The 24,541-nt window shown below is 42.2% G+C and overlaps 1 protein-coding gene across 1 annotated transcript in view; it reads left to right on the plus strand.

Moving 5' to 3' along the window:
• Positions 1–24,541, plus strand: part of ALDH1L1 (aldehyde dehydrogenase 1 family member L1) — a 93,358-nt gene that overhangs the window by 18,750 nt on the left and 50,067 nt on the right. Inside the window, exons 5-9 of the mRNA XM_024580385.4 lie at positions 1,862–1,963; positions 2,775–2,864; positions 3,736–3,873; positions 6,682–6,807; positions 10,132–10,223. Coding sequence (XP_024436153.1) covers positions 1,862–1,963; positions 2,775–2,864; positions 3,736–3,873; positions 6,682–6,807; positions 10,132–10,223 — 548 coding nt within the window. The remainder of the gene's footprint in view (positions 1–1,861; positions 1,964–2,774; positions 2,865–3,735; positions 3,874–6,681; positions 6,808–10,131; positions 10,224–24,541) is intronic.

The following is a 24,541-nucleotide window of genomic DNA, read 5'->3' on the forward strand; positions in this document are numbered from 1 at the left end:
ATAGTCACTGGTAGCTCAAAGCATACACCTCTGGGTTCCAGGGGAAAAGAAATCCTCTTTGTCCTAGAATTCATGAATAAAAATCATAGAAGACTGTGATTGGCTGATTTGGGGGTCATGTGACCACCCCGAGCCAATCACTAACCAGAATGATGGCATACTCTGGCAAACCTTACTCACATGCTTCCTGCCCTGGCCTGTTGGGGAAGGAAGGCTCCCCCAGGTGTATCTTATAGACCGAGTTTTCCCCATGAGAGAGACTTCTGTTACCAGAGGAAGACACAAGAATGACTGAAAATCAGAGACACTTGTGCTTGGCACAGCAGTCAGACCCTGTGGGACCTGACTCCAAAGGGGTTGAAGTTGTGCAAGGCTGCTGATGGTCCAGCAGGAGGAGGCCAGCTAGTGATGGTCAAAGGCAGACACATTTCTGCTGCTCACCCATTCCAGAAGCAGGCAGGAGTCAGACAGGAGGAGGCCTCCAGGAGGAGATTATTTGCTATTTGGAAGTAGCAATAATCATAACAATGAGGTAAAAGTGCTCACTGCTACCCAGATGTCAGCTGTTCCATTACTCTCAGCCAGTCTGGTCTGCTGCCACCTTTTTGTTTTAGGTGTGTTAATTGCCTCTTTGTATTCTTTCCCATGCAAATTAAACTTGCTGGAGATTTGATATGACAGAGAAAGACATTACCTTGCATATCTCACAGGAAACAATTAAAAATATCCTTTAAGGCTGTGCTATCCAATAGTCACCTGAGGCTATTAAATTAAAATGAACTCTAATTAAAAAATGAGTTCCTCAGTCTCAATAGCTACAAGTCAAGTCCCTAGGAACTACACATGGCTGATGGCCACTGTATTTGACAGTACAAACATAGAATGTGTTCATCACCACAGAACATTCCACTGGGCAGTACTGCTTTAGGCGTTTCTCATATTCCCATCACTTATAGTCTCGCTCTCTGGGGGCTCTTCTCCCAGACCCTTCCTCACTATAAGCCCACTGTCCTTGGCTCCCCTCCCCCCTGCCCTGATTCCTTCTTCCACAATCTTTCTCTTTCTTTTAACAGAGAAACTACTCCCTGCTTAATCTCAGACCTCCAAAACCGTCATGAAGCTCACATTTCATTCTTCTTACCAGGCAGGGGAGGTTTTAGTTTAAAAAACATGGAAATTTTCTCATTTTCAGTGTCTTTAGTTATATTTTGCTTGCTTGTTCGTTTTGTTGATTAGGTTCCTGTTAAAAGTGAGATCATATGGTATTTGTCTTTCACCGCCTGGCTTATTTCACTTAGCATAATGCTCTCTAGTTCCATCCATGCCGTAGCAAAGGGTAGGAGCTCCTTTTTTCTTTCTGCTGCATAGAATTCCACTGAAATTGAGAACAGGCTGACAGTGACCAGAGGGGAGAGGGGAAGGGGTTATAGGGGAAAAGGGTGAAGGGTTTACAGGAACAATTATAAAGGACACATGGACAACAACAAGCGGGGGTGGAAACAGGGGAGGGAGGTGGGGAGGGCTGAGGTGGTAGGGAAGGGTGGGGGTAAAAGGCAGAAAACTGTACTTGAACAACAATAAAAAAAATGGAAATTTGTGTGTGTGTGTGTGTGTGCGTGTGTTCTATATAATCTTCTAAAACCTTGTGTAGTAGAGAGGGTGGGGTTTTGTGCCCCTGTACAGATTGGAATTGGATTAGGACTAGCACCTCTCTCCATACTGGAGATATTTCTTAGGTGGTTGTTGTGTGCCAGGCATGAATGAATAGCATGGGGCAGGGTCCAGACTCTGTGAATCCAGGGGATGGGTGTAAGGGGAAGGTCCTAATGCTGGGGACTCCAATTTTTCCGGGCCTCTCCAGGTGCAGGCTGTGAGGCTGATTGCTGAGGGCAAAGCCCCCAGACTCCCTCAGCCTGAGGAAGGAGCCACCTACGAGGGCATTCAGAAAAAGGAAACAGCCAAGGTGAGTGCCAGGGCTCTGCCCACCCTGAAACCTGTCTGTACTTGGGCTGGAGTATGGAGGGTATCTTGGGGAGGCTGAGGTTCTGGCTGGGCAACCAGGTTGTAATTGTTTAAGGCCAGAAGAGAGGGCTTCCCAGGCTGGGGAAGAATAAGCAAAGCCGTGGATGGGGGAAGGCAAGTGGCACCCAGACAGGCAGGGAATAGTGCTCTTTCTGGGTTTTTCCTGTTTCTCTTTAGGAAGAATGCACAGGCAAGGTCCCCATAAAGAAGAACTCTGTGTGTGTGTGTGTCTGTGTAAAATTAGCTGTAGTGCCATAAATCTCTAAGATGTGGAAGGAGAAGTAATTCAGTTCCTCAAAGCTGTCACAAGTAGTAGAGTCTTGGGTGCTTATGGACTGTATCTCTCTCTGCTCAGGGCTTAGGAGGTGTTATGCGGGGATCTGTGTGAGTCCTGTAGGCCAGGAGAAGCAGTTGGCAGAGCACTATGGGATGGGCCTGCACTTTGTGTTGGAACTCTGTGTAAGGCCTTGTCCATCTTAACGATGGAACATTATCTTCCCCAAACCATCAGTTTGCATTTACTCAACCTATGAAAGTCTTGAGGGTCAGAGAGTACCCAGAGCATGGGTACCAAGGAGAGATCCACCCAGTTCAGGGACTCAGACTAGTGTTTAAGAAGAAGCCAGACTTCCCAGCTTTCTTTCCCAGGCTTTACCTACTGTCAGGGGCTATCAGGGCTGAAAGGGAGGGCAGAGAGTAGATGGTCAGGGAGTAGAGACAGACTGGTTGAGCAGACATATCCTGCCCCACAGATCAACTGGGAGCAGCCAGCAGAGGCCATTCATAATTGGATCCGTGGGAACGACAAGGTGCCGGGTGCCTGGACAGAGGCTTGTGGGCAGGTGCGTTCATGCGTGTCTGGGATTGAGCTAGATCCACTGGTGTGCCCAGTTGGCTACAAAACTGGTTGGCAAATAGCTACTGCTCTGAGCTCCAATCCCACCCAAATTCCTGCAGCTACTTCAGGCCCTCCCCTAGGACCTCGAGACCTACCCATCATTTGGTGGCTAAAGGGTAAAGGAACAGCACAGCTCAAGGCCTCCAGGCCCTGCATAAACTCTGGGTTGAGCTGCATTGGTTGTAAAATATTTTGACTCTCACCCCTGGGCTCACAGAGACCCCAGGCCCACTTCTGACTTCTACTTGGCTCCAGGGGGAGGGGAAGCATGCTCAGGCCAGGGGCTGGGCATGAGGCAAGTCAGATGGTGCTTACAGGCTCTCTGAGGCATCAGAGTCTGGCAAGACTGTGAGCAGGGACTTTGTAGCCCATAAAAAGTCCCTTCACAAAGTCCAAGACTGTCCAAACCCCTCATCAGTGACCCAACTGCCAAGACTGTGTCCAGGAGTTCCTGACACAGTCCCTGCTGCCTTTGCTATCACAAGACCCTTTGCAAAGTGACCAGTGCTTGGTGGCATCAGTAGGGCAGGTGTCCTCACTTTGTGGTGTCTTGAGCAGATTTTCACCCAATCTATCTACCTGAGATCTGAGGCTGGAAGCCAACACAAAGGGTCTTAGGGGCACACAGGGCTTAAGGGCTCCAGAGGCCTCCAAGTCTTCTCCAGGCCTTGCTTGTGCCCTTGGAGGCAGAGTCCTAGGCTCACATTGCACTGCCCTCTGCCCCATGTCATATCCGTAGCCCTGCCTAGGCTTCCAATGGTGGGGACCTCTTCTCATTCACCACCTTCTGGTTTTTCTGTCCTGTTTCCAAACAGAAGGTGACGTTTTTCAACTCGACGCTGAACACTGCAGGCCTGGTGCCAGAGGGAGAAGCTTTTCCCATCCCAGGAGCCCATCGGCCAGGGGTGGTCACCAAAGGGGGACTGGTCCTCTTTGGGAATGATAACAGAATGGTAACAATGCTCTTGTGGGTCACATGTCCCTACTATAGTCTCAAGGCCACAAAGACTGCTGTCCAGGGTTTCTGGCACTGCAATCAGACTCCAGCTGCTCTGGAGAAAACAGAAGATAAGATGGCAGTCTCTAGGTGTCCACACTCACCCCTGACACTGAGTCTCTACAATTCTCTGTTCCAGGAAGACTAGCTTCTTGTTCTTTTGGACCAAATGTCCCAGCCAGAGCTGAGTGTCCTGTGAGGGTGTCAGAATCAGGGAAAAAACCCTCTCCAGGGAGCCCTGAACTTGGGGCCTTGTATTAGTCCTGCAGAGTGTCCAAGTGTCACTAGGTGCGGTTATTTTTTAAAATATATGTATTGATTATGCTATTACAGTTGTCCCACTTCCCCCCCTTCACTCCTCTCCACACACACCAAGGCACATCATAAATACATTACACAAGATTAAACAGAAGGAGAGAATCTTAGAAGCAGCAAGAGAAAAGGACACAGTTACCTACAAAGGAGTTTCCATAAGACTGACAGCTGATTTCTCGAAAGAGACCTTACAGGCAAGAAGGGGCTGGCAAGAAGTATTCAAAGTCATGAAAGGCAAGGGCCTACATCCAAGATTACTGTATCCAGCAAAGCTATCATTTAGAATGGAAAGGCAGATAAAGTGCTTCTCAGATAAGATCAAGTTAAAGGAGTTCATCATCATTAACCCATTATTATATGAAATGTTAAAGGGATTTATCTAAGAAAAAGAAGATAAAAAATAAGAACAGTAAAAATGACAGCAAACTCACAGTTATTAACAACCACACCTAAAACAAAAACAAAAGCAAACTCAGCAAACTAGGTGCGGTTATTGAAGTTCTGTGACTCACTTTAATTCTCTTTGAAGGTCCCTGGAATCATGACAGGTACACAACATGCTCTGATTCATATAGGCAGCCTCTGCAACTCAGAAACAGCTGATATTTATGGAGCACTTTCTGTGTGCTGGCCACAGTTTTAAAAAATTGATGTGTATTAAATTTAATTCTCTCGACAACTCAATGAAATACATATTGACATTCTACCCATTTTACAGAGGAGGTAACTGAAACACAGAGATTTTTAAAAACCTACCCAAAGTCACCCAACCTAGTTTTTGGGAGAGCTGGGATTCAAACCCTAAAATTCTGACTCTGAGGCCCATCAGTTGGCCACAGTACTCTACTATTAATGCTCACTGCTTGCAGTGGTTGGACAGGTTGGGACCTTAAGATACCAGGGGGCAAGGAAGAAAGAGGATGGTCAGGAGACTGTGAAAACGTTAGGGAATTTCAACAACCCAGTGGATTTTGAACCCTTAGCTTCATTGGTGTGTACAGGCCAGATGGAGTGTGGCACCGCTTTGCTTGGGATTTGTGTGAGCTCACTGTGGGTGCCCACCATGCCATGCTCTGCCCTCGGAGAGCCAGAGGCTGCCATCAGTGTCTGTGATTTACAGTAGGTGGGTGTTTTAGGTATTTATGATTGATAAATGCAGTTGGAAGACTAGGCCTATATTGGATCAGGTTCCCTAGGAGCAGCTCCTCAGATGGGAGATCCTGTGTATGTGATTTATGGAGGGACTGCTCTTGAAAAATCATGTACCACTCAGGGAGCAGGCTAGGACAGAGGGTTCTACCCTTAATTAGGGCAGGCTTGCCCTGGCTGATGTAGTCAGTGGATTGAGCATGGGCCTGCAAACCAAAGAGTCACTGGTTTAATTCCCAGTCAGGGCACATTCCTGGGTTGTGGGCCAGGTCCCCAGTTTGGGGCACATGAGAGGCAACTACACATTGATGTTTCTCCCCTCTCTTTTTCCTTCTCTTCCCCTATCTCTAAAACTAAATAAATAAAATATTTAAGATTTTTTTTCTTAAAAAACATCAGGGCAGGCTCTGCAGTGTTATTTTTATCTGCAGATTATGTCCTGGCATTTTCACATTACTCAGCCCTTGGTTTTCACTACCCTGAGGTAGGGTGAGGGACAATGAGGCATAGCCCCTGGGTCTCTGGGTACAGCTGTGCTTATCAGCCAACATAGAGGGTAAGTGTGCAGAAGTAGGTCACTAATAGCCCACCATTACAGCAGCTGAAGGATTGGGGTCCCAACCCAGCTGGACCCTGTTGTGGAGGAGGGGCACTGACACCATCCTCTGTGATATCCACAAGGACAGCGAAGCGAAGGAGGTAGCCTTGGAGATCCTTGGTTGAACCATCTTTTTGGAATTTCCAGCTGGGCCTGGCTACACTTCAGCTCACAGAAAGCTCCAGAACATCTTCAAAAGGCAGCAGGCTGGGATCAGGCAGGGAACCTGGCACCAGTTCTGTTAGGGCCTGTATAGATCATGCTATTCTTATAGATCTCTTATCAAACAGAGATGTCCTGTTCTATTCATGAGTACATCTACTCCTCTTGTTCCCATGGGGTTTTTGGGAGCTAGGCTATTGGTGAATAATTCTTTTCTCAATTGGTTTTCAAAGTAGTGCTTGAATTATTTGTCTAATGAGTGAGCATCAATTTAATAGATATAATAAAGTCATTACACGTAAAGAGAAAATCAGAGCATAGTGGGGTGGGTGATAGGGAAAAGTGAGCATGAGCTCTACAGTTTCCTCTGTGTCCCTAAAACTACAGCCTCCCCACTCTGAACTGCTCTCTTCGTCCTTTATCTGAGACTCCCTATGCCTTTATTGCTGTGATGGCTGGAGATGAAGCACAGTGCTCTCTGTAGAATTGCTCCCTGCCATAAAGACAATCACAGGCACTGTAAAATCCTTTCTTGTGCAGCTGCTGGTGAAGAACATCCAGCTGGAAGATGGTAAGATGATCCCAGCCTCACACTTCTTCAGGGGAGAAGATAACAGTGCCCTTGAGCTGACAGAGGCAGAGCTGGTCACCATGGAGGCTGTGCGGGTAAGAGACCACTTCGGGGCTACTGTATGGTTGGGCAGGTTGTGCACTGCTCATGGGTTTTGTGAATCACCTTCCCTCGAGTCGAGCTATGCACACTCTCTGTGGATATATGTGCTTGCCCTAGGCACAGTATTTGTTCTATACTGTTTTGGGCTTTCTATGTCCTCTTGCCCCTTCTTCCTCTAGCACTGGGACCACTACTCTTCTAGGGAATCATTGTCAACAGTGGGCAAGTGAAACAGAAGCTAGCTGAAAGAGTCAAGTGCTAAGACCAAGGTCCTATGAATATGTGCACTGGAACCTTCCAGAAAGGCTTCCCTAAAGGGAGTACTCTGTGATGTGGCCAGCCTAGGTGTCACAGGCAGATTCAGACTCTATTCCAGCTCCGTCCTCATGATGCTAGGCAGTGCTTCTCTCTCTGAGAATCAGTCTCTTCCACCTAAGTCCAGTAGGTGGTCACTTCCCAGAATAGTTTCTGACCTTTCTGATCCCCCCACCCATTGCCCTCACCCTGGGAGTCATGATATTGGTAATACTTAGCCTTATTTAATAGACATTGGATGAATTTTCAGCCATTCACTTATTGAATTATATATTCAACTACTTATTTAAGAAATACGGCCTAAGCTGGTGTAGCTCAGTGGATTGAGCGTGGGCCTGCGAACCAAAGGGTCACTGGCTCAATTACTAGTCATGGCACATGCCTGGGTTGCAGGCCAGGTCCCCAGTAGGGGTGCATGAAAGGCAACCATACATTGATGTTTTTCTCCCTCTTTCTCCCTCCCTTCCCTTCTCTCTAAAAATAAAATATAATCTTAAAAAAATAAATATGAATTGAACTACCAAATACCAGGTGCTAAGCCAGACACTAGGAATGTGACAATAAGCACTGTCCCTGCTGTCATGAAGTGTCCTCTCTCATGGAAACAGAGCCAATGACAGTCAAGCAAATGAAAAGAATAATTTTAGACAGGGAGAAGTGCTACAAGTGAAATAACAAGGTAGGAACAATGCCCCTGGAAGTCACAGACAACTTTAGAAGGGATAATGAGGGAAGCCTTCCCTGGGTGGGAGGAGGTGAGGTCTTGAGTGGAGACCTAAGTGTACAGAGAATGCCTGGGAGAGGACCTTTCAGACAGAAGGAACAGTAAGTGTGAGGCCCTAAGAGAGGAGGGCCCTCCCTGTGTTAGGGAGCCACAGGAAGGCAAGGCAACTGGAGCCCAGGGAAGTGGGCTGTGATGGGAGGAGGTAGGCCAATCAGCAGGCCACATTGGTGAGTGTGGATGTTGATAAGTGCAGACAGCAGGACACAAGGACATCAGGAACTTCCTCAGTTAAAAGCTGAATATTTGAATGTCTTTAAAAAAAAAAAGGAAAGAAAGAAAAGCCTCTTCATTCAAAAAATATTCTTGGAGCAATTGTTCTGGCCCTGGCCTTACACCTGTCCTGGGGTTACAGGGCCAGCTAGACAAACTGGCCTTCTGGAGCTTATAGTTGGGTGGCACTCAGGGTGGGATGAGACTGTCTTTGTAGAGCTAGGCCTTAGTCAAAAGCTGCTACAACTGAGTCCATCCGTGAAATGGAAAGAATAAATCTTGCCTCTGTGAAAAGTAGAGAATACATTAGTAGTACTAATTGGTGGAGAGGGTTTGACCTGAGCAGGGGTCAGCCCATGTTCTTCATTCAGCAGAGTTCACCAGGCATCCATCATGGACTGAGGCAGGCCATGGGCAACCAAGCCCAGCCTCACACCTTCCTGAGTTGAAGCTGTGCATGTGGCACAAACGCCATGTGTACTGAGCTCCTCTGTACTCCAAGAGCTCTGCCTGCCTCATGCAAGCAATCCTCCCACAGTGTTATCAGCCCCTTGCACAGATGAGGAAACAGAGGCACTAATGTGCTGCCTGAATTCAGGATCAAGCCAGGATCTAAAGGAGGCTCGGTGGCTTTGGGGTACACTGCCTTTCAGAGGTTCTGCATGTATCCAATAAGGGCTGGTGCATCTAGCAGGCACCAAGCAGTGGTATGCTCCACACACCAGTAGGTGACTGGTGGCCCCAGGACACATGAGTCCAAGGAAGGTAGCCGCTGCCAACAGAGCCATCAGGGAAGGTTTCAGGGAAGAGGTGATGCAGAAATTGTCTCTGATGGATGCCTATGATTTAAATGTGAGCTGGGGGTTCAGGGAAAGCTGTTGCCAGGGGGCAAGGGCCCAGGTGGAGGTGTGGAGGGAAGACAGCAGTTTTGTGGGGACATGGAGTGGCTCATTGTCACTGCTTATGGTCACACTGAGGGTGGGGAGGGTAAATCCAGGACACCTTTCCAAGAAGGAAAGAGGGGAGCCAGGAAGAGGTTGGGCTAGGGGTCATGGGGGTCTGGTTCTAATTGGGCCTGCCTACTCCCCATCATGATCAGTCATGGCCTGGAGCTCACACGGAGTATGAGACTTCTCCTGGCTCCTGTCCTGAGATGTCTGCCAAAAGTGGGGAGAGATTTCTTGTACTTCAGCTGGGCTCACTTAAGTGTCTGCAGTCAACTATAGTCTGGGTGCTCTAGGTTGACCCCTTCAGCAGGATGGCCCAGGCTTGTTCCAGCAGTGGTTAGGTGGTTAGGTGGTGGTAGGGTCCTAGAAGAAGGAGCAGAAAGAACACATCATTCCATCCTGATCTGCCAGACAACCCTCTTGGTATACTGTGTAGATACTGCACTCTCCATGCTCACCCACAAGGCTGGCTGGTGGGCACTGCTGCTCTCCACAGGTCCAGAGACAGAAGGCACAGAGCCAGCTATCCTCTCAATAAGGACAACACCCAGACCTCCTGAGCCCATCCATGTGCCTTGTTTTTACCCTCAAAACTGCCCCCATTTTGCTCTCTCTTCCACACTGTAGCAGCCCCACACCATTGTCATGCTGAGGATATCCAAATCTAGAAAACAGCACCAAGGTGAGGACAGAGTAAGGAGGAGGTGCAGCTCAGAAAGAGCTGGGCCCTGTCTTTCTTGTCCCCAGCCATGCCCTCAGCTCTTCCTGTCCATCCTGCTGCCACCATTGAACTGCCATGGGGGTCCCAGTCTATGGGGTCAAGATGAGGTGGGAATGAGAGCAGCAGCAGTTGAGTGGTGTGGGTTGTGACAGCTTCTTCTTCCCCAGGGAGGAGTCAGTCCAGGACCTTCAGGTTCCTCAAAGCAACTGTACTTTGGAGTGGACCAAGAGCCAAGCCTGATACCAGGCCATCCGTGTACACATCTGGGGCTGCTCTCACCCAGGTGATACCTGCTCCCAGCTCCCCTAGAAGCTGTATTCTCACTCTGCCTCTTTCTCAGATTGCCTGGAAACGGATTCTCCCCAACATCCTGGAAGTGGAAGACTCCACTGATTTCTTCAAGTCAGGGGCTGCATCCGTGGACGTTGTAAGGTAAGGCCAGGAGCAAAGGGGTCCCATCCCAGGTGTCTGAGGAAGTGTCACCCATCAGCCCAAAACTTAATGGCAGGAAACCACCACCATTTGTTATGCTCATGATTGTGCAAGTCAGTGAGCCAGAAAGGGCCCATGAGTACAGGCCTGGCAAGCCACCTTGCATGGGCTACAGGTCAGTCGATTGTAGTTAGGATTTGGGACAGCTGAGTATGTATGTACTACTGCTAGCTGGCTTCTCACTATCATGCTTGGTACCTGGGCAGGGAAGGCTGGCAGCTGCTTTGTGGGCACCCCTGACCAGGCACTTGCATGTAGCGACTTGGGCACTTGGACTCTGTAGCTGCTCACAGTACTGAAAATGACAGTGTCAGCCAACAAGGCAGGTGTGGCAGCGCCGTTCATCACCCAGCCTGGAAAATCTCATCACATCACTTCCACTGACGTGATTGGTCTCAGCTGTTGCAAGCCTATCCAGGTTCACAGGAAGGGGTATGGAGCTAGGGCCCACCCCTCAATGGGAAGAGGATCAACTAATATCTGGCTCAGCTTTAAAACTGCCAGTAAAAGCCAAGGCATGCAGAGGGAGAGGAGGACAGGCAGGTAGAGCCTAAGCAGATGAATCCAACCTTGCAAGTCTCCCCATCAGGTATGTATTGGGGGTGAGGGAATTATGAATGTAGTATTTAAAAAACCGAGGTATAACTTTATGTACAGTTAAGTGCATAAAGTTATAAAACTTCAGACAACAGTTTGGTAAGCTTTGGTTTAACTTGTAACCCACACAAGCTATATTACATATAATATATAGATTATATTATATATTTCATATAGAACACAAGTTATATCTTAATCAAGGTAGACACCAGCCTCAGCCCAGGAAGTTCCCTCCTACTCCTTACTAGTCAGTGGCCCCATGGCCCATGGACAATGTATCACCATAGATTAGTTTAACATTTCTTCAACTTCCTACGAATTTCCCTGTGTGCCATTTAACAGTGCATAAAGAGAAGGATATAGAATGTATTAGAACATCTTTGCTTATAATCAATAGTAACTTAATTCAGGCTGGTTTAAGCAAAAAATCCAAAAAACAAAAGTTAAGAAATCTACAATAGCTTTCTTTAGGCATAGCTGACTACTCTAATGGCTCAAATTATGTCATTAACCTTGTCACCATCTGTTGCTTCATTTTGGGTCAAATGACCCAAATGATTTTTCCTCATAGTGACAAGCAAAGTAGCTCTGGTCAAATTTCTTGTCTTTTCAACTTTCCCATTGAAAAGGGAGAAAACTTCTGCTTCCTCAGAAGTTTTCACATAAATCCTTGACTTGAATTCAGTGGCTGTGGTGGAGTCATGAACCAGTCACAAGCCAGGGAGAAGGCATGCTCTAACTGTCCTAAGCTTGGACATGTGCCTACATCTGGAGCCAAGGGTTGAGTCGACTACATTCAACCCACATCTCTGAAAAGAGGGCAGATGATTGTTCCCTTAGAAAATATCAATGTTCCCAGGAGCAGGAGAACTGGGTGCTAAGAAGGCAGAAACAAAGATGTCTGCCAAAAGTGGGGAGAGATTGCTTGTACTTCAGCTGGGCTCACTTAAGTGTCTGCAGTCAACTATATCTGGGTGTTCTAGGTTGACCCTTTCAGCAGGATGGCCCAGGTTTCTTCCAGCAGTGGTGTTTAGGTGGTGGTAGGGTCCTAGAAGAAGGAGCAGAATGAACACATCACCTCCATGCATTCTGTTGGCCAGAGCAAGTCAAATGGCCAGCCCAGCTTCAAATGGTGGGGAAATGGACTTCACCTCGTGATGGCAGTCCCAGGTTTGCAACATATGTAAAAGGGCTGACTTGGGCCTGTGTACTTAGAAATCTTGGGCACCATGAGTCCTTTGTATTCTCTCTGACTTATTTGTGTGGTGTAAAGTATACAAAAAATGTTTTGTTAAAAAATAATGCTAAGTAAAAGAGTTTCTGACACCTGGGAGAATGATGTTCAGAGTGCTTCTGAGCTGAGGTTGATGGAGAATGCAGAGAAAATTAATTCTTTTTGTTTGTTTGTTTTCTAAATAGTTAAGAGCATATATCCTTTTGTTTTTATGATGGTAAAAAATATAATATGATCTACCCTCTTAAATTTTTAAGTGTACATTATAGTATTGTTAACTATAAGAACAATGGTGTATAGTAGATCTCTCAAACTTTTTCATGTTTTATGACTGAAATTTTATACCCATCGAACAACAACTCTCCATTTTACCTTCCTCCCAGCCCTTGGCAACCATCCTTTAACTTTCTACTTTACATGCCTTATATAAGTGGACTCATGCAGTATTTATCCTCCTGTGACTGGGTTATTTCACTTAGTGTAATATCCTCTAGGTTTGCCATGTTGTAGCATGTAACAGGATTTTCTTCTTTTTAAAGTTTGAGTAATATTCCATGGTATGTGTGCACTACATTTTTTTTGTCCATTCATCTGTTGATGAACATTTAGGTTGTTTCCACCTTTTGGCTATAGTGAACAATGAACAAGGGTGTGATGATATATATATATATTTGAGATCCTGATTTTAAATCTTTGGGATAAATACCTACAAGTGAGATTGCTGGATCACAGGTGGTTCTGTTCTTAATGTTTTGTGCAACCTTTGTATTATTTTCCATGGTGACTGTACCATTCTACATTTTTACCAATAGTACACAAGGGTTTCAATTTACCCACACCCTTGCTAGCACTTGTTTTCGTCTAGGTTTTTTTTTTTTACTTTGTTTAATAATGGCTACGCTAACAAGTGTGAGGTGATATCTCATTGTAGGTTTAACTTGCATTTCCCTGACAATGAGTGATGTTGCACATCTTTTCATATACCTTTTTGCCATTGTATGTCTTCTTTGGAGAAATATCTGTTCAAATCTTTTGCTCATCTTAAAAATTGGATTATTTGTGGGATTTTCCTGTTAAGTTATAGGAATTCCTTATAATTTCGATATTAACCTCTTAACAGGTACATGGTTTGCAAATATTTTATCCCATTCTGAAGCTGCCTTCTCACTCTGTTGATTGTTTCCTTTGTAGTGCAGAAACTTTTTAAGTTCATGTTGTCCCACTTGCATTTTGTTGCCTGTGATTTTTGTGTCACATCTAAGAAATCATTGCCAACACCAATGTCATGAAGCTTTTCCTTTATGTTTTCTTCTGGGAGTTTTACAATTTCAGGTATTACATTGAAGTCTTTAATTTATTTTGAGTTGATCTTTGTCCAGCAGGGGTGTAATGGCCACCAAAATGAGAAAGTAACTTCGTACTGAAAGATGAAACCAGCCCTCCATAGAATATAACAGAATTTATTGTAGGGTAATTTACTTAATGGGAATATAGGGTTAGAGCAGAAGAGACAACCCAGCAACTCTGTACAGATTATTCTTCACTAACAGACCCCTGTTACTATAATTGTTTAATAGGATAACTCAGGTGCTAATGACTGATAGGACAAAGGGACAAAGAACACAGTGGCACCAGGGACCATACCTCCCAGTGGTCTTGTGATAGATGATTGTTTGTAATCTATACTATTACTAGTTTCATATTTATTTTGTTATCATGCCATTCTAATTGTTAATAACAAAAATTTATATGGCTACATTTTAAGAAACACAGATAATCATCAACTGGCATTGATATGCTTACTAAGGACAGTGAAGTTGATGAAAAGTCACAGTATAAAAGGACACAAAAATGGATGGTTTTGTTCACATCTACATCTATACCATGTTTGTGTATAGTTTAAGGTAAAGGTGTAATTTCAATTTTTTGCATATGGATATTGTTTTACCAATATTGTTTGTTGAAGAGACTATCTTGTTGTATATTCTTGATTCTGTCTTGAAGATGAGTTGATTTATTTCTGGGCTGTCTGTTCTGTTGTTCTATATGTGTCTTTTTAAAATATTTTATTTATTTATTTTTAGAGAGAGGGTAAGAGAGGGAGAAAGAGAGGGTGAGAAATACCGATGTGAGAGAGAATCATCAATTGGTTGCCTTTTGTGCACCTCCCGACTGAACCTGCAACCCAGCCATGTGCTCCAACTAGGAATCAAACCTGTGACTGCTTTGTGGGACGACACACAACCAACTGAGCCACTCCAGTGAGGGCCATATATCTGTCTTTGTGCCAATACCATACTGTCTTTATTACTATATCTTTGTAACATGTTTTGGAATCAGGAAATATAATGCCTCCAGCTTTGTTCTTCTCAAGACTGTTTTGGCTACTCAGTGTCCTTTGTGATCCCATATAAATTTTAGGACTTTTTTTTTCCTATTTCTGTAAAAATCAATTGGGCTTTTCATAAAGAGTATATGGAATCTGTAGATAGCGTTGGATAGTGTGATCATTTTAACAATATTAACTCTTCAAAACCATGACCTGGTATCATTTATTTGTGTCTTTTTAATTGCTTTCAGCAACATTTTATAGTTTTCAGTGTGCAGGTCTCTTACCTCTTTGGTTAAGTGTATTCCCCAGTATTTTATTATTTTCAATTCTATTGTAAATGAGATTCTTTTTTTTATGATACCTTATTTTATTTATTTTTTTCCATCCCTCCTCCCCACCCCAGATGAACCCCCCTCCCTCCCCCACTTCCACCCCCCCCTTGATTTTGTCCATGTGTCCTTTATAGTAGTTCCTGTAGTAAATGAGATTCTTATTTTCATTTTTGGATTGCTCATTTTTAGTGTATAAAAGTGCAAATGGCTTTTCTATGTTGATTTTGTTTCCTGCAACTTTACTAAGTTTGGTTACTAGTTCTAACACTATTTTGTGGATTTTTAAGGGTCTTCTACATATAAGATCATGTTATCTATGTACAAAGCACATTTTTGTGTCTTTCTTTCCAATTTAGATGCCTTTTATATCTTTTTCTTGCCTAACTGTTCCGGGTAGAACTTACAGTACTATGCTGGATAGAAATGGCTAGAATGGATATCTTTGTCTTGTTGCCAATCTTAGAGGAAAAGGTTTTAGTCTTCTCTCATTATGATGTTAGCTGTGGGCTTGTCATATATATCCTTTATAAGATCAAGAGACTTTTCTTCTGTTCCTAGTTTGTTGAGTGTTTTTATTATGAAAGGTGTTGAATCTTGCAAAAAGCTTTTTCTGAATCTATTGAGATGATTATCTTATTTTGCTGTGTATAGTGCACATTTTTTTGCCAAATTTTTAAAAAAGATTTTATTTATTTATTTTTAGAGAAAAGGGAAGGGAGGGAGAGAGGGAAACATCAATGTGTAGTTGCCTCTCAAGCATTCCCTGCTGGAGGCCTGATCCACAACCCAGGCATGTGCCCTGACTGGGAATCAAACCAGCGACCTTATGGTTCCCAGGCCAACACTCAATCTCCTGAGCCACCCCAGCTAGGGCCCTTTTTTAAGAAAATATTTTATTTATTTATTTTTAGAGAGATGGGAAAGGAGGGAGAAAGAGAGGGAGAGAAACCAAATTTTTGAGGGAAAAATAAGGATGCACATTATATATGGGTAGTACTAATTCCATATCTGTATAAATGTTTCTGATTTTTTATTTATGCTTATATGTTAAAAGTATAACTCTAGAAAGCAATAATGATATTCATATGCAAAATAATACCCTGGAATATGATAATCAGTTTTGTTGAACTTAAGACAAACTTGCAACGAAAGCAGTTTTGGCCAATGATTCAATGAAATGTGATGAAGAATGACATATTGTTATCCACAGAGTAAGATAGATGATGCTGATTATTATGCACTTGATAACATAGGTGATGCCAATTGTTATCCACTTGTTAAGATAGGTGATGCCAACTTTATTACCATAGGGTAAACAGTGCGACATTTCCTTGTACACTTTAGGCAGGAGAAATTATTGGAAAATCCCTTGGAAAGTATTGAAATGGTTTTTATATACTGCAAGCTTTAATCTAAAAGCTATTAAATATGCTAAAAAGCATGGGAACAAAACTGCTGAGAGAAACTTCAGACCTCCTCCCACAGGGAGTGTCATCAGATTGTGGGGCAACAGGAAGAAAAGCTTCTTCAGATGCCAGGACAGAAGAAGGCAATGCGAGGGAAATCTCCAAAGTGACTAGAGGTGGAGCAGGAGGTGGTTTCTGGAGCAGCGTCAAACTGGGATCTCTGTTCTGACCAAGATGATACAAGAAGGTAAGAGGATTTCATAAGAAAATAACATCAATCATTTCTCAAGGACACCTAAGTGGTGCTTTAACTTTATGAAGAGAGAAGGCTTGAGCATGAGGACATGAATGAAACTTGCCCCAAAGCTTCCAGCAGCCAACGAGAATCAAGCTTTGGAATTTCATTCTTATGTTATCAGTCTTCAAAAGATTTACAATTTTGAGCTGTCCCAAATTGCCAATATGGACAAGGTCCCACTTACATTTGATGTGCCATCCAACACAACTGTGGACATCAAAGGAGCAAAGACCATGGCTGTTAAAACTAGTGGTCATGAGAAAACATATTTCACTGTTGTTCTAGCCTGTTGTGCAGATGGGACAAAACTGCCACCTATGATTATCTTTAAAAGAAAAACATTTCCAAAAGAAAAGATTCCAAGTGGAGTTATTGTTCGTGTGCATGAAAAAGGATGGATGAATGAAGAAGGCATGAAAATCTGGTTTAGCAAAGTCTGGTCACAAAGGCCTGGAGGATTACTTAAAAAACCATCTTTGCTTGTTTTTGATCACTTCAAAGCCCATGTTACACAAAGTGCAAAAGCAATCTCAGCGGGCTTGAAAACCCAACTTGCTGTGATACCTAGTGGGCTAATCAGCCAAGTGCAACCTCTTGATATGTCAGTAAACAAGCCGTTTAAGGCTCTAATGAACAAAGAGTGGATGTTGTGGATTCAGTCAGCTGGTAAGGTGATTTAACACCTACAGGCAGGATCAAGAAAGCATCCATCACCCAGGTTTGTAATTGGATCCTAAGGTCTTAGGAATAGTGTCAAGAAGGAAGTGGTTGTGAAATCATTTAAAAAATGCAGCATCAGCAATGCTATGGATGGAAGTGAGGATGGTGAAATTTACCAGGATGAGGAAAGTGACCCTTCAGAAGACACTGGTAATGCAGATATTGAAGAAAGTGATACTTCTGATGTTGACAGTGACAAAGAGTTCTTGGTCTTCTGTGATGCATAAATACTATAAATTTGTTATTAGTACATAAAATTTCTTGTACCTTGTATCTGTTCTTGTGTTTTGTAATTATTTGTAAAAAATGTAAAAGTAAAATTTGTAAAAGTAAAAAAATTGAATTAATTAAAATGAAAGATTTTTTTCCTGAAAGTTTGGGCCAAAAACATGGGTGCACATTATACATGGCAAATACAGTTTGTGATTTTTATCACTCATTCTATTACAGTGGTGCATCATTTATCAATTTGCATGTATTGAACCACGCTTGCATCACAGCGATGAATCCTATTTGGCCATGGTACATGATCCTTTTAATGTGCTGTTGAATTTTGTTTGCCAGTATTTTTAAAAATTATTTTATTGTTGTTCAATTACAGTTGTCTGCATTTTCTCCCCTGCCAGTGTTTTTTAAAATAATTTTTGCTTCTGTATTCATCATGTACATTGGCCCATAGTTTTCTTTTCTTGTAATATCCTTATTTGACTTAAGTGCTAGGGTAATGCTGACCTCATAAAATGAGTTTGGGAGTATTCCCTCCTCTTCAATTTTTTTGGAAGCATTTGAGAAGAATTGGCATTAATTCTTTTTTTAAATATTTGGTAAATTCATTAGTAAAACCATCTGGTCCTGAGTTTTTTTGTGTTGGAAAGTTTCTTTATTACTGATTTAATATATTTACTAGTAATTGGTTGTACAGATTTTCTATTTCTCAGTGTATCAGTTTTTTAATTAAATATTTTATTGTTCTATTACGGTTGTCCCAACTTTTTTTTACCACTTTTCCCACTTCCACCTATTGCAACCCTGCTCCCATAGTCAGTACTTGCACTGTTGTCCATGTCTGTGGGCCTTTTGTACATGTTCTTTGACTATTTGCTTCCCCTCCTTTCTACCATTATCCCCCTCTGCCCTCCATTCCGGTCACTATCACTATGTTCCATGTTTCCACACCTGTGGTTCTATTTTGTTCATTAGTGTGTTTGTTCATTAAATTCCTCTTATAGGTGAGAGAGATCATGTGGTATCTCTCTTAAACCAACTGGCTTATATCAATTAACATAATATTCTCCAGTTCCATCCACCCTATTGCAAAAGTTAGGAGTTCCTTTTTTCTTTCTGCTGTGATTCCATGGTGTAAATGTACCACAGTTTTTTGATCCACTCATTTACTGATGGGCATTTAGGCTGTTCCCAACACTAGGCTACTGTAAATAATGCTGCTATGAACATATGGGTGCATAGGTTCTTTTGAATTGGTGTTTCAGGATTCTGAGGGTATAATCCCAGTAGTGGAATTGCTGGGTCAAAATAGAGTGTCATCATTAGTTTCTTGAGGAAATTCCACAGAGCTTTCCACAGTGGCTGCACCAGTCTGCATTCCCACCAACAGTGCACTAGAGTTACCTTTCTCCACATCCTCAGCAGCACTTGTTTGTTGTTTTGTTAATGATGGCCATTCTGACCAATGTGAGATAGTATCTCATTGTGGTTTTAATTTGCATCTCTCTGATGGCTAGTGGTATTGAGAACCTTTTCATATTTCTATGGGCCCTCTGTTTGTCCTCCAAGCAGTAGTGTCTTTTCAGGTCCTTTGCCCATTTTTTAATTGGATTGTTTGTCTTCCTCATGTGGAGTTGTGTGAGTTCTTTATATATTTTGGAGATCAAACCCTTGTCTGATGTATCATTGACAAATATGTTTTCCCATATGGTGGATCCCTATTCACTTTGATGATTATTTATTTAGCCATAAAGAAGCTTTTTAATTTGATGTAGTCTCATTTGTTTTTTTTCCTTTATTTCCCTTACCCTAGGATATATACTGATGAAAATATTGTTGCGTGGGATATCAGAAATTTTACTGGCTGTTCTCCTCTAGGACTTTTATGGTGTTCTGACTTATATTTTATCCATCTTGAGTTCATTCTGGTGTATGGTGTAGGTTGGTGGTCTAGTTTCATTTTTTCGTGTGTACCTGTCAAGATCTCCCAACACTATTTACTGAACAGGATATTTTTGCTTCATTGTTTGCTCCTGCTCCCTTTGTCAAATATTAATTGACCATAGAGACATGGGTTTATTTCTGGGCTTTCTATTCTGTTCCGTTGATCTATGTGTCTGTTCTTATGCCAGTACTTATGCTGTTTTGATTACCATGGCCTTGTAGTATAGTTTGATGTCAGGTATTGTGATCCCTCCTACTTTCTTCTTCTTTCTCAAGATTGCTGAGGCCATTTGAGGTCTTTTCTGGTTCCATGTAAATTTTTGAAATGCTTGTTCTGGATCTGTGAAATAAGCCATTGATATTTTAATAGGGATTGCTTTGAATCTGTAGATTGCTTTGGGTAGTATGGACATTTTAATGAATTAATTCTTCCAATCCATGAACATGATACAAGCTTCCATTTATTTATATCTTTCCTTAATTTATTTCTTCAGTGTTCTATAGTGTTCCAAACACAGGTCTTTTACCTCCTTGGCTAGGTTTATTCCTAAGTATTTTATTTTTCTTGTTGCTATATCAAATGGGATTTTTCCTAGTTTATCTTTCTGATATTGCATTGCTGGTGTACAAAAATGCCATTGATTTCTGAATATTGACTTTGTATCCCACTATATTGCCAAATTCACTTATTAGGTCAAGTAGTTTTTTGGTGGAGACTATAGGGTTTTCTATGTACACTATCATGTCATCTGTGAATAATGACAGTTTTACTTTCTCTTTTCCAATTTGTACACCTTTTATTTGTTTTTCTTGTCTGATCACTGTAGCTAGCACTTCCAGTACTATATTGCATAAGAGTGGAGAATGCAGACATAGTTGTTTTGTTCCTGATCTTAAGGGGAAAGCTTTTATTTTTGCCCTTGACAATAATGTTGGCTATAGGTTTCTCGTATATGGCCTTTATCATGTTGAGGAATGCTCCCTCTATGCCCACTTTGCTGAATGTTTTAATCATAAATGGTTGTTGTACTTTATCAAATGAGTTTTCAGCATCTATTGATATGATTATGTAATGTTTATCTTTTTATATTTTTATGTGGTGTATTACATTTATGAATTTGCAAATATTGTACTGTCCTTGTATCCCGAGGATGAATCCCACTTGATCATGTTGTATGATCTTTTTAATGTGTTGCTGGATCTGCCAGTATATTGTTGACGATTTTAGCATATATGTTCATCAACAATATTGGCCTGTAGTATTATTTCTTTGTTGTGTCTTTATCTGGTTTTGGAATTAGGTTGATGCTGACCTCATAAAAAGAGTTTGGGAGTCTTCCCTCTTCTTGGATTTTTTGGAATAGTTTGAGCAGGATAGCGGTTAGCTCTTCCCTAAATGTTTTGTAAAATTCTCCTGTGTCGCTGTCCACTCCAGGGCTTTTGTGTGCTGGGAGTATTTTGTTTACCCTTTCAATTTCACTAGTTATTATCAGTCTATTCAAGCTTTTTGCTTCTTCTCAATTCAGTTTTGGAATATTTAATGTTTCTAGAAATTTGTCCATTTCACCCAGATTGTCCAGTTTCTTGGCATCTAGTTGTTCATAGTAATTTCCTACAATCCTTTGTATTTTTGTGGTATCTTTTGTAACTTCTCTTTGACTTCTGATTTTATTTATTAGGGCCCTCTTAACTTTTTTTCTTGAGGAGTCTGGTTATAAGCTTGTCAATTTTCTGTATCTTTCAAAGAATTACCTCCTGTATTCATCAATCCTTTGAATTGTTTTTTTGGTCTCTATGTCATTTCATTCTCCTCTAATCTTGATCATTACCTTCCTTCTTCTTGCTCTTGGCTTTGTTTCTTGTTGTTACTCTAGTTCTTCTAGATGTAGGCTTAGAGTGTTTATTTGAGATTTTCTCATCTTTTTTAGGTAGGCCTGTATTGCTATGAACTTCACTCTGAGTGTCCCATAGGATGCTTTCACTGTCTTATAGGTTTTGGGCTATTACATGTTCATTTTCATTTGTTTTCAGAAACTTTTTGATTTCTTCCTTTATCTCATTGTTAAACCATTCATTATTTAATAGCATGTTATTCAGTCTCCATGTCTTTGACTTTTTTTCTTAAGATTCATTTCTAGTTTCAGTCCATTGTGATCTGAGAAGATGCTCGATACGATATCAATTTTCTTGAATTTGCTGAGGCTTGTTTTGTGTCCTACCATGTGGTCTGTCTTTGAAAATATTCCATGTGCATTTGAGAACAAATGTATATCTTGCTTCTTTGGGGTGGAAGGTTCTTAATCTATCAATTAAGTCCATTTAATCTAGAGTGTTGTTCAACACCACAGTATCCTTCTTGATTTTTTGCTTGGAAGATCTGTACATTGCTCTCAATGCTAAAATCCCCTATGATGAGTGCGTTGCTGTCTACATTTTTCTTGAAGTCATCCAAGATTTTCTTTTAATATTTAGGTGCTCCTATGTTCGGTGCATATATGTTTGCAAGGGTTATATATTCTTGATAGACCACTCCCTTAATTAGTATGTAATGTGCTTCTTTGTCTCTTTTTAAGGCCTTTGTTTTGAAATCTATTTTGTTTGATATAAGTATTGCTATCCCACCTTTTCTTCTCATGTCCATTTGCTTGGTATATCTTTCTCTATCCATTCACTTTCAGACTGTGTAGATGTGGGTCTCTTGTAGACAACATATATACATGTCATGTTCTCTTAGCCATTCAGCTGCCTTATGTCTTTTGATTGGAGCATTTAACCATTTACGTTTAAGGTTATTATTTATAGGTTCATATTCATTGCTATTTTTCCCTTTGTACTTGTGTTCCTCTCTCTCCCTTTTTTCCCCTTCATCTTCTTAAAGTAGTCCCTTTAGCATATCTTGCAATGCTGGTTTGGTGGAGATGCATTCTTTTAGCCTTTCTTTTTGTCTGGGAAACTACTTATTTGCCTTCCATTTTAAATGAGAGCTTCCCTGGGTAGAATAGTCTTGGTTGCAGGCCTTTGCTTTTTATTACTTGGAATATTTCTTGCCATTCCCTTCTGGCTTGTAGTGTTTTGGTTGAGAAATCAGTTGATAGCCTTATCGGAGCTTCCTTATTATGTTACTGGCTGTTTCTCCCTGTTGCCTTTAAGATTCTCTCTGTGTCTTTAAATTTTGCCATTTTAACTACGATGTGTTTTGGGTCAGGTCTCTTTGGGTTTATCATGATTAGGACCCTCTGTGCTTCCTGGACTTGTGTGAATTTTTGCCTCATCAATTTAGGGAAGTTTTCTGTCATTACTTTTTCAAACAAGTTTTCTATCCCTTGCCCCACTTCTTCTCCTTTTGGTATCCCTGTTATACAAGTATTATTATGTTTCATGTTGTTCTACAGCTCTCTTAAACCCTGTTTGTTCTTTTTGAGGGTTTTTTGTTTGTTTGTTTTGTTGTTCTGCCTGGGAGTTTTTTACTACCTTGCCTTTCAATTCTTTAATCCAATCCTCTGCTTCATCTAGCCTGCTTTGAATCCCTTCTACTGTGTTCTTCATTTTAGATATTATATTTTTCATTTCCTCCTGGCTCTTATTGATGGCTTCTGTGTCCTTTTTTTCCTGCTGGTGTAGTTCACATTAAGTTCCTTGTAGCTTTCATGGAGTTCCTTATAGTTCTCACTGACCTCCTTAAGCATTCTTATAACCTATATTAATAATGCTTATTAATATAAGCATTCTTATATTATTTTGAACACACTGTCTGATAGTTTTCTTACCTCAATTTCATTTAGCACTCTTACTAGGGATTCCTCTGTTCCATTTGATTGGGTGTTGTTTCTTTGCCTCCAATTAAAGTGACTCTTCTTGTTTGTTTCTGCATATTAGATTGATCTGCTTTGACTCCCTGTCTTCATGGTGTGACCTTCTGTGGTAGCAAACCTCTATGACTCAATGGTGTAGTCTCCTTGGTCTCCTGAAGCAGATGCTCTTGGAGTGTATATAAAAGGACATAAAAGAGAGAAAATAATGAAAATCATGAAGAAGACCACTTTGGAATTTGTCTCAATAGAATCCAGTGTTTATCACTTTTTTTTTCTTTCTGGTTCCACCTCTGGTAATGTCAGATGGTGTCCTAGTCTGGACCTAGGCAGCCTGTTTGAGAGTACAAGTGATCCACAACCTGTGGCTGTCTCCTTTTGATTTGGCTTGTCCCTTCTGTTCTGCCCTGCCAGATTTCCATCAGCCCAGGCCCTGAGAGTGATTCATTTAATGACCCGAGAGTACTGCCAATATCTTCTCCACCTCCCTCCAGAGGAGACCTCTGGTGAAATCTGGAGGGTGGGAACTCTGGGTCACCCCCGGGGGCACTGTTCAGTCTTCAGGGAAGATGGTGGGAGTGTTTCCCTGCCCCCTCATCACACATCTTGTTCTGTCCCAGATTCTTTCCAATAATGTACGGTTTATGGTGAATTAGCTGTTGTTCCCTGTGGGGGCCAATCTTTGTAAAAGGGGCAGCTGTTTCCTGGGCACAGAAGGCAGCTCTGTCTAGGTGCCCAGACTGGGCAGGGTCCTGAACACCCCTTGTTGCTTCTGTAGTTAATCTCTCTGATCTAGGTTGTTCAGTGGACCAGGGCCCATTAGAACATGTAGCTTGTAGTGTCTGGTAAAGGCCTGTTTTAGAGCTTTTTCTTCTTTCCCCATTGGAAATTCACCCATCCAGGGGCTCCTGAGCCTGGCCTCACTGATCTACAAAGCATATAATCCTGCAGGTGGGTGTTGGCCTCATCTGTCCCTGAAAGGTTCTGCCTGGCAGTAGCAAATCTCAAGTGTTCAGCTTTCAGCCACCCAGCCTGCCCCTCCCTCACAAAAGACTTGGGCTCAAACTCTCCACTTTGTACAGTCCTCTGCTCACCAGCCATGCTGTGTTGGGTCCTACAGTACCTTCAGCATGACTCTATCCCTCTGAGTTCTTTGTTGGGAGAGCTGCAGCACACACACACGTGTGTACTTGAGCACCATGTCTCTATTGAGTCTCAAGTCTTGCCTCAGCTCCTCTTTTAAGATAGTTTCTGTGTGACACTGCACTGCAGTACTGAGCCCTGGGGGGCCTGTTCTCTGCATGCTCCCTCTCTTCCAAAATCACAAGGTCTCTCTTAGTCAGAGCTGGCCATAACCCATC

Source organism: Desmodus rotundus, chromosome 10 (genome assembly GCF_022682495.2).
Source record: "Desmodus rotundus isolate HL8 chromosome 10, HLdesRot8A.1, whole genome shotgun sequence".
NCBI classification, from domain to species: Eukaryota; Metazoa; Chordata; class Mammalia; order Chiroptera; family Phyllostomidae; genus Desmodus; species Desmodus rotundus.